The sequence below is a fragment of the Mastomys coucha genome, unplaced genomic scaffold, assembly GCF_008632895.1.
Source record: "Mastomys coucha isolate ucsf_1 unplaced genomic scaffold, UCSF_Mcou_1 pScaffold18, whole genome shotgun sequence".
NCBI classification, from domain to species: domain Eukaryota; kingdom Metazoa; phylum Chordata; class Mammalia; order Rodentia; family Muridae; genus Mastomys; species Mastomys coucha.
In genome coordinates, this window is record NW_022196900.1 from 26,114,066 (window position 1) to 26,132,000 (window position 17,935).

Below are 17,935 nucleotides of genomic sequence, written 5' to 3' on the forward strand. Positions count from 1 at the left end.
CCATGTATACTCTTTGGTTGGTGGTTTAGTCCCTGGGAGCTCTGAGGGTACTAGTTAGTTCATATTGAAGGAGGTAGAGAAAGGACCCAAGGAGCTGAAGGGTTTGCAGCCCCTTAGGATGAACAATAATATAATTTATTTTATTGTCTTAAAGTAAAATATATCTTGTAATTCAGAAAGAAAGCAAAAAGAAAGGGAGGAGGAAAGAGAAAGAAGGAAAGAGTACACTGTCTTTTAATTTTCATACTACAGCAAACAAAATATATTTCTCAGCATAGTCATATTCCAGCAGGGAAAAATATGGCACATAAAAATGTTTATAAATGGTAAAAAGAAAAATGTACCCAAGGGGGTGTTGGGATTGAAAGCCAAGTTGGCTGATGCTGGAGGTTTGTAAGAAGAAGAGAGACTGCCAGACAACCATAGAGGCCTCAGTAAGTGCTGAGAGCAGCTCCCTCTCATGCCAGGATAATAACATAGCCTCATTTCCTCCCTGCTTCTCTCCCCTTTTACAGCCATTCATGGGAGACAATTACTGTGATGCCATCAACAATCGAGCCTTCTGCAACTATGATGGTGGGGATTGCTGCACCTCCACAGTAAAGACCAAAAAGGTATGCCAATGTTAGCCTCCTCATACCTGCCTCCTCTGTGGCTCTGCAGCCTGATCACCGAGATCTCTTCTACGTGGTACATGACTTCTTTTTGTGGCTATGTTCTTGTTCTGTCTTCAGGCTTACTATCCCTCTACATTTTTTTTCATTGTTATTCTTTTAGTTAGTAGTGGAGCTACTTTCATATACTGGATGCTAGCTAGTCTTTGCAGAGGTGGTCTTCAAAGCTTAGTGTCAGGTGTCGAAGCCGTTAAAAAAAGACCACTCTCACTTTAAGAGAATACTGATCAGAGAAGACTGGTCACAGGGGGCTTTACAGTGTGAATAGTAGCTAAGCCACAACAGCAAGGAAAGGGTCACAGAGATGTCGAGAAGATCGATTAAAGCAAATGATTAGCTGGTAAATTCTAGAGAGAATATACCTTCTAAGTAATATATCCAAAGTAGAAGGTAAGAAAACACAGGCCACTGGCAACTAGAATTTTATTTTATTTTATTTTTATTAGATGTTTTCTTTATTTATGTGTCATACAATAACTCCTTTCCCAGGTTCTCCTCTGAAAAAAAGAAGAAAAAAAATAAAATAAAAAGAAAAACAAAAACAAACCCCTGTTCCCTCCCCCCTCCCCCTACTCACCAACCACCCTCTCCTGCTTACTGGCCCTGGCATTCCCCTATACTCGGCAACTAGAATTTTTATATGTTGTGAGCACTCTATTATCTGTTTTGTCTTTGTACCTGTAGAGTAAGAGGTCTATGAAGGACCTTGTTTGTGTGTGGGAAGAGGGCTTAGGTGTGTCATTTCCCTTCCCTTGGCATTAGGACACACACACACACACACACACACACACACACACACACAGTCACGCACGCACGCGCACACATGCAGTGATTCCATTATTTGTACTAAAACAGGAGCATTAGAGCAAGATGCTCATCAGCTATCCCAAAAAGTGAGAAGAACTAAGACCAGAATTTGGGGCTCCAATTTTGAAAAGAAAAAGACACTTGGGCAGGCGGAGCTTAAAAGCATTCATGTAACAAATACGGCCATGTAGAAAAACCACTCTGGTGCTTACAGCCATCTAGAAAGCGAGACAGAAGGTCTTTCCCATCTCAGAGATGATTTGCTCAAATAGTCCATCATAAAAAATTGTGAACTGAACTGGGTAACTAAAAAAGAAAACCTTAGTGACAGCCGAGGACTCGGAGATTCTTCTACACATTCTTCCCATTTCATTACTGGGACATTGAGGCCAGAGGGTGATTTGTGCCAGATAGCAAAGGAAATGATGCAAGCTTTCTGGCTGCCAACCTAAGCCCTTGGCTATTGTAACAACCTTAAGATAGTTGCTTGCTTTACAAAACATGCTCAGGCCTCACATTTTACAGACTGCCGAGCACATACTCAAATCAGAGAGCTGTTAATGGCTGACCAATAAGAATGCTGGGGTGCTCTGGAATCCAGTCAGTCCCAAGTGGGTAGTATTTTCGCAAAATGCCTGACCTTTTGTGGTTTTGGTTTTGTACTATTGCTAAAAGACTGGAGATACATGTTTTCTGCTTAATATAGGAGAATAAAAGCAATTTCCTGTTAATAAATTTTATGACCTTTGTCCTAATAATGGAATAATATATATCTCACCCTTTGGAAGTCCAGAAAGAATAGAACAAAAGAAAATAATTAATTTCTTTCAGCCTGAAGAAAGTCATGGTTGCTTTTTGTTTTAAATATTTTTTCTTATTTGACTATTTCATATATTTCTATAATAAATCTAGTCATTTTTACCCATCATTCCTCATCTCCCATTGAAACAATTCCTTCTGAACAGGTCCAGCTCCTGCTTTCTAGCCTTCTTTTTGTGTGTGATTTCTTGCCTGAGCATGGGTGAGGGTTATTTACCACAGCAAGGGCAACTTACTAATGGTTATATCACTGAAGAAAATGACATTTCCCTTCTCTTTTTGTTTTTGTTTTTTAAAACATTTTGTAAGAATTAAGTTATGTATATCTCTATGAATCATTACATTCTCAGGTTGGGTTTTAACTTCTGTTTACTTGGCACAGGAAAATTTATCCACATAAATGATCTAACATTTCAAGTATTTTTTTCTATGCTGGTGTTTATTTGTCAATTGTGATGTACAGTATTTGTGCAAAGTAACCATTTATTTTAACTCTTATCTTGAACTTTGGAGTTATGTTCATTTCTTTGTGCATATGAGTACTTTCAGAGCTCCAATTGTTCCTTTACAAAATGATTTCTAGGACAGAAATGACTAGATTGAAGTGTAGGCATTTGTAAGGTTCCTGATGTCTGCTTATAGTGAATATAACCTATCATAATTTATTTTTAGCCCATCAGAATAGTCTGGTTTTTCTTTTAAGTGATGAAGGGCATAGTTCTATTTTAAATAGAAGTTTCTTTAGAATTTCAACCCTGATTGAACTCACACATTGGTCAAATGGTGCCTCTGATTAAAACAATTTTTATATTATTATAATTTATAAACTAAATTAAACTATCATAGAACTATTTTGGAGCCTTCTTAAATGTATTGTTGTTTTTATAAGAATGCGTGGTGGGGAGATGAAGTAATGTGACTGAAATTCACATGTAGACTTCAAGTTGTTATAGTAATTTACTACATGTGTGTGTATATGTGTGTGAGTGTGAGTGTGTATATGTGTGTGTGTGTGTGTGTGTGTGTGTGTGTGTGTGATCATTTGCTTCTCTGTTTCAGAGTTGGGTGTATCTGCAGTAACTTCACTCTGCAGGGCTCTGTAGTCTGGGGTTTTCCTTCTCACAACTTCTACTTTCTGCTGCTCTATCCTGGATGAAGCAGTGTATTTCATGTGTCCAAATTTTCTTTCCCAGAGAGATGACTGTTCACTGAGTATCATCTCTAGACCAGACTGTGTACCCACAGTAGGACTAGATAGATACAACCTTTATGTTTGTGAGACTTGTCTGTTAGAGAACATAATAAGAAGCAGTGACATAATGGCAGCCCATACAGTTGTCTTTGTGAATGATTCAGGACTTCAGGGAGAAAGGTTCCCTGAGGATCTACATTTAGCAACACTAAGGATGAGGGGTGTCCCAATGAAGGTAAATATGGCTCAGGACAGAGTGGTGGGGCTCTGTGACCTAGAGGATGGATTATAGAGGCTAAAGCACTTTCTTAGGGCATGTGTAGCATTGTCATAGTTACTCAACCTATGTTTAATTCTTCTCAAAGTGTAGATTCCAGAAAGAAGAGGGAAAGTATCTTACGCTAGCATCACATGTCCTCTCTTTTAAATTGCCCCAAGTACCTTCTAAATAAGCTTCAAGCATCAACTTCTTGAAGTGTCTTTTGTATACACCCAGCTACTCTCTACAGTAGACTGGTTTGAAGAGGATGATAGACAAGAAAACAAAACAAAATACAAACAATCCAAGGATAGCAAACATGTACATAAATCACTTCATGTGCCAGACTCTCTCCTGGACTCCCCTTTTGCTGAAATTTGAGAATTCTATACAGATTACTCTGTATTTCTTTCATCTACACTGCCATTCCCTTCTTCTGTATTTATTTTGTAGATATAAAATATTGAGCCAAGACTTTTTAATCCCCATGTCAACACTGACAGTTCAATATTATAACCTGTATAGAAGAGACAAACTAACTTGGACTCCAAATAATTATGAGGCTTGCCCAAGTTCATTTGACCAATGATTGGCAAAGTCCAAATTCAAATCAAGTGCTGTCTGACTCACAAGTCCTGCTCTTTCTTCTGCACAGGGCTGAGTCTTAGAAGGCGAAAGTACCTGTGAATAGAGCCTTGTTCTCCATGCACCTGGGCTTGGCTCTCTCAGTTTAGGCTACAGATGGTTTATGGTGTTTCAAGGCTGCCAGGGAACTTGGGTGGGGGACCCTCCCTGTGGCACATGAAAGCATCTATCCCAGAAGCAGTGTTGCCTAGGTAATCCCTGACATCCCAGGATGCCCAGCTTGGGGGTTATTTTGTGTATACATGGTACAGGAGAAAGTTCTGTTTCTCCAGCTTCCTCAGTAAAAAACCTCTTACTGGAAAGGAGAGGCTTTCTTGATTTGGTGTTCCTGACCTTACTTTTTATGTCTACTTCATTATCACCCATACCCGTGGACCCAACCATGGAAAATTCCTTTTCCCTGATTACCCAGTCTGGTACTCAGAAACTGATCCACCAGGCAGGGTCGCTACAAATAGAAACATGCGCCTGCTGATCACTTATTATGCTATGAATTGTGGTGGGAATCTCTTGTGCGTGGTGTTTCTAGAACTCTCCACCAAGGAAGAAAACGGACTCAGTCAGGTCAACTATGAGGACAAAGTGACTGAGATGTATGTGGGATTAGGATCCCCCACTTCTAGAGAAGTATTTACAGACAGTTGTCTCATCATCACACATAGTGGTAACTGCTTTTCCCTTCACCAGTACAGTAGCTCTGTTGTAGATGTTGATGAAACTTGGACTTAGAAAGCCTCACATTATCCAGGCAGTAACAATCAGATCTGAGATACAGATCAATGGTATTTTATAAACATGTCACCAGCCTTTATGACCATCTTTCAATAGGCTTGTGACTTGTCCAAGCATCTAGCATTTTTATTAGTAGCAAGTGTCTTCCTTTATATATATCCGTACACTCTAGGCCCATGGTGAAGATAGACTTCCCAAGAGCTAGGGCTTCCCAGTTTCTCAGCTCAGTGTGACATCCGTGAACTTTTTCTGGTCTTTCTTTTCTGTTTGTGTATATGCAAGCCGTTACCAACATCCACCTTGTAGTATATCCTGGGCCAGGTTGGCATACAAAAGCAATATTGGAAACTTTGATAGCAGGACTTCCCATACAGGCATCTGCTTTGTAGCATGAGATGGGTGGGGATGGGTAGGCAGGCCTCTGCTTCTTAAGATGTTGGCTTATTTTTCTTGTTGGAGCCACAGGCCTCGATACAAAGCAGCGGTCCATGCTGGCTGCTCTCATTCTTATAAAAATGTAATAACTTTAGTAAGTAAATTTAAGTAAGTTAGTGTGTTGGTGATAATATAGCAAATTAGGTGTATTAACAAAGTTGTCTAGAATCTGTTACACAGCAGATGAGACATTACACTTTCATAAGGCCTTAGGTGAGAGGTTTAAGACAGGAGCAGACACGGGGTAAAAGGATGATAGAGTGTCTTTGGCAGAGGGCACAGACTATACCAGAACCCAGATATCAGTTAGGGGAAGTGTGAAGGAAGTCACATCTTGCTTTATAAAGGTAAATAAGAGCACAGAGGAAGAAAAAAGAAGCCTAGAGGGATAAGGATTTTACAATTTAAGCCAGTGTGTCTGATCCTTCTCCAAAGGTAATGGGGAAGTACAAGCAAGTATTACAAGTATCTCATCTGCTAAGAGGAGCCAAGCATGTCCCTGAGAAGACATGGTATGCCAAACTGAAAGGATTATTAGCAGAAAATGAGCATCTAGCTAAACAGAGCATCTCAACCGTTTCGTGGCTGATGATCACAGACACCAAAGACGTTTCTTTTCCCTTTGCATTCAAGGTTGGCCATGACATATGCATGTGGATCAGACACAGAAAGGACTTTTAATTTGTTCTCTCAAAAGTTATCTTCACTGTCACTGTTATCAATAGCATTCATCACCTGAGTCATCTTCACCATGTCACTATCCATGCCAGCATTGACACAATCAATATCTCTCCACCATGACCAGGAACATTATGATCATTATCCCCATCATTTAATGAACACATATTTTGTGGCATGCATTGTGCTGATTTCCTGGATTTCATACTTTGGGAGAAGAAATTTCTCTTGATACGATTCTTATGACCTTCATTTTTATTGAAAGAGAAACTGGAGCTCAGAAAAGGAAATGAATTGTTAGAGAGCATACCTTAGGTCTATTACAGGGCAAAAGCTCAAACCTAAGTTCTCTTTCCATCTCTACCAGTTCATTTCCTCATTATACCTATGTACATTTTTCATCAATCATGAATAATTTACCCACACTTGAGCACTCTATCCTATCCACTCATTGTGTTGTATCAGGCACTGTATCCATCCCATTCCCAAGAACCATATTGTTTGTATGTGTCATATCTACTTGATACATACTTGGCTTGTTAACTATTTACATGTACACTGTACAGTCCCTGAGATTCAGGGAGATACAGTGACTGACGCAAGGAACCATAGCATAGGTTCCTTGCTATGGTGTAGCAGAGCTAAAGCTTTCAGACTGTCAACAAAAGATACCTTTTGTTTTCTTAACACACACACACACACACACACACACACACACAAACACCATATTTTTCCCGTTACCTCCCTGTTGAGTATGAGTCAGAATCTAGCCCTTGCCTGTCTTCCAGCCTGAGACAAGAGCCACAGCCAGAGCTTTGTGATACATTTGCCCAAGCTGCATTCCTAAGCCATTCACACCCATGGATGAAGGGGTATTCATGGGCAGCTGACAGAGATGGAGAAAACCCAGGTCTGAGGCACCATCCTCTAGCCAAGAAGAAAAGGGACCAACTCCTCCTTTGACTCGTTGATTCAGTCTTGTTAACAGAGCACGGCATGAAATAGCATAGCTACATGGTTATTGGGCATCTTCAGATATTATCTGGTCACCATGGTGTGTGGCAGGTTTTCAAGGGAGGCAGCATAGAAGGGACTAGATAGGGATTCAGAAACTGGAAATTGGGATCGTAGTTCTTACTATATTGAACTGTGATACTTGTTCCTATGCCCAGGGATCTTCCTCTGCATTGAGATGAGTTTGACTCCTGTTCTTGCTTTTTGAGGGCATGGGCATGGCACTGAGAAATGATGATAAACACATATGCATGTTCCTGGCCACCTTCCAGCTAGTGACTCACTTCTTTGCATCTTAGTTTCCTCTAAGGTATAAGACAGGGATAGTAAGAATAGCTACCTTATTAAGGTTGCTGGGAAGCAAAGAATGAGATAATGCACGTTGAGAGTACCTCAGGGCTAGGTTCACCATAAGGGACAAAGGTCTAAAAGCTGGTTTGGAGAAGAGCTGATTCCATTGACTCTCACCAGAACACTGTGGAGATTTTATGAAGGCATCATCTCTCACCTGGAGTCTACAAGTGAATTCCAAACTTCTACCATGATCTCATTAATATACCTATATTTAAAGGACATGATACACACAAAAATGTGGAAGAACAGTTAGGACAGAGGAAACTGAAAAGCTAAAGACTTAAATATGGGGAAATATTTGGATTGCTTAAAACCTCTGTAAGTGAATACACCACAGAGCAGGTGGGAGAAAAGGTACAGGTGAGGTGTGAGAATCATGCAGTGCTCAGATGACATCAGGCCTTAACCTTAGGGTAGAGTGATTGAATTTTCTTCTAAGGGACAGAAATTGCCAAATACTCGGTAGTGTGGGACACAGGTATGAAGTTGCCCTGGGCAAACAGAGCTCAATGGGAAAGAGATACAGGGAAAGTATAGAGAAGCCAGTAAAGGTATTTGGAAAGTTTTAAGGACAGAATTTAAGTGAGGTCAGGAGAAAGGGTTGGGTGAGGGATGGAAAAGTTGAAGACAAAGTCTAGATGGAGGTGGGAAGTGACAAGAGGCTGGGAAGATGGTGGCATATGTGAGAGAAAATTCTGACTCTGTATGTCTTATTCCTCATTGAGCATACCCTATGTGTTGGGCCATGTTCTAGGGGATTCTGTGTGGTTGCTCATGTTTTATCCTCACAACCATATGATATAAGGTATTATTGCTTTTAAATTCCTATTTTACACATCTTGAAACTATGGGCTATGGCAAAGAAAGAATTTGCCCAAACTGTTCAGTGAGCATGAAGCAAAGACACGTAGTCCAGGCATTTGGGATATCAGCATGGTCCTTTCCAGACTAGGTCAGCAACTGGAGTTTGTCTCAGATTCTTATTTACTTTCTCCACCACAGAGAAGGGGATTTCTCTTTGTATATTTTCCAGTACTAATATCCTCCTGAAGATGAAGAGGGTGTGAAAAATAATTCTGAGAAATACTCTAGGAAGAATGCTTGAAAATGGTTTTGTTTTGTTTTGTTTTTGTTGTTATTTTGTTTGTTTTGCTGCAAATTCTTAGAGGCTAGAATGTTAATACAAAGAAGGAAAAGGATGTGAGTGTAAAGGTAAAACCTGACCGGGCAGTGGTGGCTCACCCCTTTAATCCTGGCACTTGGGAGGCAGAGGCAGGCAGGTTTCTGAGTTCAAGGCCAGCCTGGTCTATAGAGTGAGTTCCAGAACAGCCAAGGCTACACAGAGAAACCCTGTCTCTAAAAATCTAAAAAAATCAAAACAAACAAACAAACAAGAGCTGTAAAGGTGGGTGCTCAGTGGGGAGAGACTGAAACTGACTAGCACTAAGTCCCTGTTAATTGAAATGTAATTTGAAGAGATATCTTAGACATGGGAGGAGCCAAGGGACAAATAAAGAGTAACTCACTCTTTCTGTGGCTTAGACTCTAAGAAAACAATTCTGAACAATATTAACCCGATCTATCTCACTATCAAAGAAATATATTAATGTATTGATTAATTGCATTAATTAATACAAAGATGTATTAGTGTATGTGTAATGTATGTACATGAATATATGTCTGTATAATTGATCATTTAGTTTATCAAGCCCCATGCTAGATATTTTTCATGAGCTATTTCATATGTGCTTTATCACAGTGTCAGTAGCTACAAGGGTGTATTTCCACTGTTCTTATTTAGTAAATGAGTTTGCTAAAACTCCAGAAATTGTCACATATTCAAGGTTTCTCCTGAGATAGGTGAGAAAGAGAGGTTAAGGTTAATACTTAAGTTTAAATTACTGCAAATATTTCCATTTGGAGAGGGGTTGATAGTTAAAGAGATGAGAGAGAGAGAGAGAGAGAGAGAGAGAGAGAGAGAGAGAGAGGGAGAGAAAGAGTGGGAGAGAGAGAGAATATTAGTTTACAAGTACATAATAATAAGGGAGAGAAAGATGCTCTCAGAGACAATCATGAGCACTTGGAGACCCTGCCTAGGCAGGAGGCGAATGAGGTCATTAAATCCATCTGCGCAGATGGGGGACCCTCTGGGGAAAGTTATAAGCAAATGTCATGATGCAATACGGTGCAATCGACTTGTGTTAGTTCAGGCTGGGACTCCAGCAGGGACTGCACTGCGATCTGTGGAGAGATGGATCATGTGCCGGATGGGGAAGACACTTGCTCTGTTGGGCTTTTCCTACCACTTTCTAGAAAGGCCAGCCAGCCCAAGGTCACAGAACATATGAAGAGATGGACTGGAAATAGAACGTTGTCCTCACACATTTTCTTATGCTAAAAGCTGTTTGCAAGAAAGGTCCTCCCAACAAATATAATTAAAATTTTATGTAAAATGTTCCTTGTTCAGCACTTCAGGCCCCATCCAAGGTCATGCAAAATTATTGTGTCCATTCTTTTGATTTCATTTCGCCTCCCCAAACTAAATATACAATGCTGTATAGAAAGTTTTGTTCCTTTAAATAACATTTTACACCCTTGAATTTGTTCATCCCGGAACTTTTACTTGTTAGATAGTCCATTGTACAATTATCCTAAGAGACTGCATCAGTGTTCATGATTTTTACCCATGTTGCTGAGGCCATGCAGTTTACTCAGTTCCTTCTAAGGGACAGCCATGAGTATACTTTAAGAAGCAGATGGATTTACTTTGAGGAAATAGTCCCTTTTTTTTTTATTTTAGTTTCATCATTGGTAAACACCATTGACTAGTATATAGTTGTAAAAGGAAGTCAGAATCCATATTTTCTTATCTGAAAAGTACATTCCATGATCGAGGTACTTCTTCACATGTAATCTTCTATGATAATGACCTTTGTATTATGGGAAAAGGTTATTGTAATGCCATCAAAAAGTAGAACTGTGATTTGAACCTGAATTTCTTTTGCAAATCTAGTGACTGCCCCCTTCCTCTTTACCATCTCTCTGAAAAACAGACCAAAGCATCTGATTCATTCTTGTTTTTCTTTCTGCAGGTCACTCCCTTTCCTATGTCCTGTGACCTACAAAATGACTGTGCCTGTCGGGACCCTGAGGCCCAAGAACACAGCCGGAAAGACCTTCGGGGATATAGCCATGGCTAAAGAAAGACAGGTGTCAAAGATTTCCCAACACCAGAACCCACATCCCTCTGGTATTGATTTCACAGTCTGCTGCTCAATGAAATGGCCTCTCCACACCAGGGATCCTTAGCACCCAACCGGTCTGCCTTTAATTTCACCCAGGAAGGACCAACTGTGGGGCAATGAACTGAATCTCACCATGTTGAATGATGGAGTGGAATACTATCCTGTAGTCTAAGGTGGATTGCACACACGGCATGTAGTCCCAGAGCCTCTGAAAGTTCTTTCCATTGCTCACATGACCATAGCCCAAAACAACAACAAAATTGTGTGTGTATCAAGGAATATGCACATCTGTGGCTAGTTTGCAGGCACGCATGCACACCCATGCTAATGTCTGTGTGAGGGCAGTTTTGGAAACTGAGCAGAAAACAACTGAAAAAAAAAAAAAGAACAAAATCCAAAAAATTCAATCTTTCATTTCCCAAGCTCCCAGCGAACACTGTCCTTGGGAGAAGTGGGTTATAAAAACTAAGACCAAGTACTGAAAAGCCAATACAGCTCAGTGAGGCTCAGAATGTGTAGTAACTTACATCATTGTGTAGTGCGCTGGGACTGGAAGTGAAATGATTGTAATCACCAACCTTCTAGGGAACTAGGGCTTCCTAAATGGAAAATATTCCAAGGTGTGCAAAGCTCCCCATTTATTTTTGCTGCCATGGGGGTTTTGTTCCCACACCAGGGTGCAAGGCTGAGCTGGAAATGGCTTAGGACTGCAGAATTAAGGCATTCTATCAGCTCCCTGCTTGAGGCTTGAGGTCTTCATTCCCCTTCCAAATTCCACCCATTTTTCCAGATCTTACCTTGAGACCACATTTGCTGCTACTCTTCCTGCTGCTCTATCCAATACATTGAGTGCCCTAAGATGGTAGAACTAGGTTAGAACAAACTCCATATAACCAAGTAGACTTCCTCAAAAGTGATTCATATTTTCCCACAGTTCCTCACTTCTTAGCCCATCTATAAGAAAGAAAAAAAAGGCCTTTATGGGCTTAAGTCTTTCATGAGTAGACTTCTCATTCTGGGAAAGAGGTGAGGGATGCCAGATGCTGAAGCCCTTCCGGAAAGTACAAAATATCTATGCCAGTGTTAGATTTTCTAATCAAGTGGAACAGTGTTAAACTTGGGAATGCTAGAGCTACCCAGAGACTGTTGGATAGCAAGAACTTGAGTGATTGTCCTTATCCCAGGTTTCCTAGCTCTCTAGGTTAGAACAAGCTTTGGTCTTGAGACTCCCACTATTACTTCTAGTAGATACAGCTGTGAAACATCGTGGATATTGGCAATGTAGACTGTATCCTGGAGGAACATAGAAGGGAAGTCCTGGAAATCCAAACTGAGCACCCAACATAGTCATCACATTTTCCACATAATTTTTCAGATGTTAGGACATCTTTCCACATCTATTGCTGGGCACCACTCCTTCCCCTCCCATATTTATTCTTTAAATGTTAAGAGGAAATGAGTCAACTGTACATGGAAGCCAGCAAGGTATATAGGGCCTTTTTTCTTGCCTCTCTTCAGTTACCTATATATCCACTCTGAATTAGTATGGGAAGAGTTACCACAGGATGATGTGGATAGAATAGCTAACTTTAACATAATTTATGAAAAGTGGAGCAGGGAAGCAATGATATGGGAGGATCTAAACAAATTATATAACAGAAATATCACAGTACATCAAACGGATCTCAAGTCTAGTAGCGATAGCCAACCAGTAAAAGCAAAGTCTGGGACAGAATGCAAAATACCAGCCCATGTGCAGTCATATTGCATCTAAAGCATTAATTGCTCAACTATCACATCCACTTTTCTACTAGGAACAACAGTAACTTAACCAACTGTGTTTTCATATTATGACCAATAGATTTTTCCTGCTGATCAAGAACACTTGAAAAGTGACCATCTGTGGTCCATAATATCAAGAAATATACCAAGATGTTTTTGCACTGGTCCCACAAATATGGATACAGTACTTATATTATGTAGCTTGTCCTGTCGTTTAGCCTCTAAGGTTAAAGTCTAGAGTGGACCAGTGGCCTCCAACATGATGGTCAAGCACTTTGGCTCCTCCAAAAGCCTATCTCATAGTGCATTTCCCTCTGGGATTTTTTGGACCAATCTTTAGCAAAATTTAAGAACAATTTTTTTCTGGTAGCCGGCCTGATTATGATCACCTCTCCAAGATCCTCATACTTTTGTCAAACCTTCAGATTACTCTCTTGCTCTGATATACTGTGTCAGCTTAGAAGGGACAAGCAAAAGTGGTAACAGAGCCATCCCTCCGGATAAATAATCCAGAAACTTCCAAAGACCCAAAGATGACAGGGTTATCGATAGCGGGGTTGTAGAAACTAAGGAAGACCACAAGAACTTCTCTCAGTCAATCCTCATCCAGCTCTATCTTAGATCTCACCATCATCTGTTCTTATACTCTACAGCTGGGCAAAGATTCCTGGAGGCTGGCTCCTGTGTTAAGATTCATAGACTGAATTGGGGGCAGGCAGGGGTGAGCTGTCCAGGAAGTGTCCCATCCAGTTTCCTTCTTACTGCTGTTCAAGCCTGTTATGAACCAATTCATATTTGCTGAGCCTAATAGATAAAAGAGGCTACCCAGTTGGTAGCCTGCCTCATGCCCACAAGGGATGTGTAATTCACAAAGTCTTCTCAGACCTTAGTGCAGGACAGTCAGCTGTATTTTTTCAATGCACTGATTCCCAGTTTCATTTTCTTCCTGAGAATAAACTCCTTGTCACATCTCCTCAGTCATCTGTTTTGGACAATGGGATAATCAGGAGGAGGCGGGTCTGAAGCACTATTGTACATCCACAGCTTTAAGGGGCCCTAAAGCACTTGGGAGCTCTGCAGCCAAAGCAGTATGTCTGTTAGCAGCAAGGAAGCAAAGATGAGATGGACAATTCTCTGAGCCCCATCTGGGAAACTCTTCCAAACCGCAACACACTGTCTGCCCAGAGGACTTGCGTTACCCCCTAGATTTTGTGCCAACAGCCTCATGAGGGAAGTCAGTGTGGAAAGTCAGTCAGTCCTTGGGAAGTCAGTCTGGGTAGGTGAGGAGGGGTGTAAAGCAAAGGAGAGATTAACGGTCTTAACTAGCAGGCCTTTGCAGAAGGAGGCAATCAGCTGCTGCTCTTGGCCTCAGCACACTGGGCCACTGCCGAGATCAAGCTCTGTCTCATTCCCACATTGGCCAATGCTTAAATGCTATTTGTTGAAACTAATTCTTTGGGACAGATTTCAGCTACCTCCCTTCCAGGTTTGATTTAACTTGGTTGTAACTGTCAATTTGTTAAAGGTCTTACCTGTGTGGATTTTTTTTAAAAAAGAAATAAATAGAAAAAGACATGCAAGAAAGAAAAGAACAGGAAGGAAAGCAGTCATGTTAACGGTTTCAGTGTGCGTGAGTGAGTGTGTGTGTGTGTGTGTGTGTGTCTGTCTCAATATGTGTGTGTGTGTGTGTGTCTGTGTGCCTGTGTGATTTTTTTTCTGGAACTACTTCAAGTGAGAAAATAAATAGAAGGAATTGAAGGTGACAAAGCTGTAAAGACCGAAATTAATAGAAGACAAAGTGATTACAAGGGAATAAAATGCATGATTAAGACCTAAGAATATAAGCCCTATTTTTCTGCTTCCTTGAAGAGACTATTCTATAGACTGAGTAAGTAGAGATGACAGAGATTTCTCTAGAAGATGTAGACTGGGATTCTGTGGTACTGACTAACATTTTCTGAATATTGTGGTAGGTCCAGGAAGTAAGGCATTTTCTCCCTTGAGTTGTTGTTAGCTAATCATTTGGTTCATTTCTTTGGTGACTGTCCATTGTAGAGGGGATAGGGGAGGGTTTCATATTGATTTTTACCCAATGTTAAGGATATAAACAGTGTCTTTTTGTCCTTTTTACACTATAATATATGTGTATTTGCCAGTATGGCCCTGAGCTTCCTAAAGACTGCACTCAGAACCACACTGCACAGCTCTGTTCTTAAGAAGTTGCTCCATGACCAGGCAGGTGATCCCATTGAAGACTGAGAAAGAAGATGAACCAAGTAAACAACTAAATAGAGAACAAATTTTCTAAAAATATCCTTTGTGATTCATTCCATTTTTTTCCCCAAATTCCTAGTTCTCATTTCCTCTATAAAAATGATGTAACAATGATCAAGATAGAAGTTTATGTGTCTGGCACAAAGCTCCAGAATGCTTGTCTCCAGCCTTGAATTGACTCAGTGATCTTGGATAAGTCATCAAATTGTCTTCATATTTGCCTCAGTTTCTCTAGCTGAAAAATGGGGATACTACTACTTACCTACCTCACAGTGGGAGGATTGTGAGGCCCTGAGGATATGAAATGGACTGTCCAGTCTGTAGAAGACACAACACAGCCTGATGCAAAGTTCATAGGGGTTTCTTCCTTTTTTTTTCTTTTTTCTTTTTTTCATAAAATGCACAGGCTCATTGCCCTTTTCAGAGACAGGGAGTGCTTGATTGACATGTAATGGCACAAAGCTGGAAGGCCTGGATCACTGTCCACCTTAGTGAGTGTACTGGGGAATATTTACTCTTCAGAGAAGTTTCCCCTCTGGTATTCTGGCCTTTACCAATCCAGTGATTTGATCAAAGTCCAATGGCTTCCTACAGTGTAAAAGTCAGTCTACTGCCATCTAGTTAAGATATGGGGGGGGTGCATTTCCAATTTACAGAGTAAGAGGGTCTGACATTTCTTTTCCAGAAGAATCCTCACTTCTCAGACTTAGTTTCCATATCACATGGTTCATTACAAGTAGAGATAACGTTCTGAGTGCAAGTTGGGCTTCTTAAACGTCACACCAGCAGCCAGTGAGGAGAACTTTGAACAATTATTGAGTTGCTTTCTTGGGTCTCTATAATCAATAACCTGTCTGCAGATATCTATCTATATAAAGATATTATATATAAATAAAAATTTACATATATATGCACATGTATATATAGCTGTACATATATGTGTGTATATATATACTTAAATGTAATATTTACAAAACTGTGATCTCGTCTAGAGAAAATGTATTCAGATTAAAAACTGCTCTTCCATATTTATGTATCATATTATACCTTTTTATTACTGTCATAATTATTGAGGTTATTTCTACTTATTATGATGTTAGAATCTGTATAGCACCTTCTGGAAGCAACCAAAACTATGACTTTTCATTGAAGTGTTTAAAATCTGTTCTCACGAGAATTCTACTGGTCTACTGTAAAACAAACAAATAAACAAAACTAAAAAAAAAAAAATGAAAGAAAGGAATAAAGAAAGAGAGAGAAAGGAAAGATTAAAGTAAAGTAAACAGCAAAAACTAAATACAACCCTAACCTTTTTTCTGTACCTCACGCGCAGAAATGTGCTGCTCTTGTTTTGGGTTTTATTTTTCCTGTTCATGTGTTTTATGGATCTAAGTTAAGTCTTTCAGCAATATATAAAAATGTAAATAGTTAACTTTATTTATTAAGAATGTCATCTTTTTTAATTTATATTTACACAATGGTTCATCTAATTTATTTTTTCTATACGGTTTTAAATACTCAAACATATTTTTCTGTTCATGGTATTTTTTATGCTCTTCCCATGGATTTGTGTTTCCATACTGTTTTCTCTGGTCTCAATTACAGGTTAGATCTGACATATACACATACATACAAATAATGTCAAAGACAAATATTTTGCCACTGTTGATTACTATACCTTAAAGTTATATATTATGAAAATATATAATAGCTTGTCTGCTTCAGCATGCTGTTGTGTGGTTTTTGACTGTTATAGAGTCATATAGAATGATCATGCGCGTCCTCACACAAACACACTCACATACACATGCACACACACCCATGCAATAATATGAAAGAAAACATGTGAGCTTATAATTTTAAGAAAAATCAATGAAAAAAGCATGAAATTGAATTGAATATATATCCTGAAAAGTACCTATATTTTGTACATGCAAAAACTGGCAAACATTATACATCGTAATATATTTCCATTCTATGACACTAAAGCATATACCCCTCGTCCTTAGATACTGCTGTTTGGACTCTGTCTTCAACAATATAGTCTGAGAATATTTTTATTTTCATAACAAACAAAGAAACAAAAACAACAAAAAGGAACACAGTTTGTGTTCTGGATGTCACACTGTCATTGCAATCCCGAAGTCACTACAGAGGTTGATACTACACAAATCCTGCAGAAATCTGGGTCCTTCAAGATTACATCATGGGTCAGGGACTGAGGGGCTGGTTACAATGCCTCTTGCCCTAAGGAGCTATTGTCAGTTGATGGCTGCAAGGGAAGAGAGATATCATTTTCTTCAGTGTTGTAAGAATTGGCAAGGGGCTTGTGCTCAAATAAATAACTCTCTGTCCAAGCTCATCCAAGCAAACCTAATGAAATAAATGTGAGGACCAACAATATCAACAACAACAACAACAAGTGAGAAAACTGACTAGGAAGCAGGGCATGAGCAGGGCCGGGGAGGGGAGAGAGAGTGAGTAGTAGATAGAATCACCACACGATGCATATGTATAAAGTTTTCAAAATGATGCTATGTGAAAAATAATAAATTGAAAAGAATGAACACTTAACCACCAGTCCATCATGTGAGCCTGCACTGAGACTGAATATTGCTGCTTTCTCTCTAGTTAACCAATTTTCTTGTTCATCCATCCCCAGCTAGTAAGTAGCTATGCAGTCTTTGGAAAGTTGTTAAGTTGTTTTTAAGGTTTTGTTTTACTATCTGAGAAATGAAAATAAAATATCAATTTCATAAGATTCTTAATTGAGTTCTTTTTTTAAGATAAGTTTTCAGGGATTCAGAACATTATTAGGCACAGGTTGCACTGGCTCTTGTCAGGTTGAGACGAAACCTGCTTGTGACAAGTACCAATAACATATTAATTTTACTGTTGGCCTTATTTTTAGAAAAAATGGATGAGAACAATAGATCTCTAAGGCATGATACTTGCATAGGCATCTTATAACAGTGGCACTGTACACTGAGCTATTGGCTGGCAGCTCAAAATATGTTTTCATATG

The 17,935-nt window shown here is 39.6% G+C and overlaps 1 protein-coding gene across 1 annotated transcript in view; it reads left to right on the forward strand.

Annotated features, from left to right (window-relative positions):
- The window catches only part of Pappa (pappalysin 1), a 228,720-nt gene extending 211,051 nt beyond the window's left edge, over nucleotides 1-17,669 (forward strand). Inside the window, exons 21-22 of the mRNA XM_031377655.1 lie at nucleotides 516-614; nucleotides 10,702-17,669. Coding sequence (XP_031233515.1) covers nucleotides 516-614; nucleotides 10,702-10,809 — 207 coding nt within the window. The 3' untranslated portion in view covers nucleotides 10,810-17,669. The remainder of the gene's footprint in view (nucleotides 1-515; nucleotides 615-10,701) is intronic.
- Nucleotides 17,670-17,935: the final 266 nt, after the last annotated feature.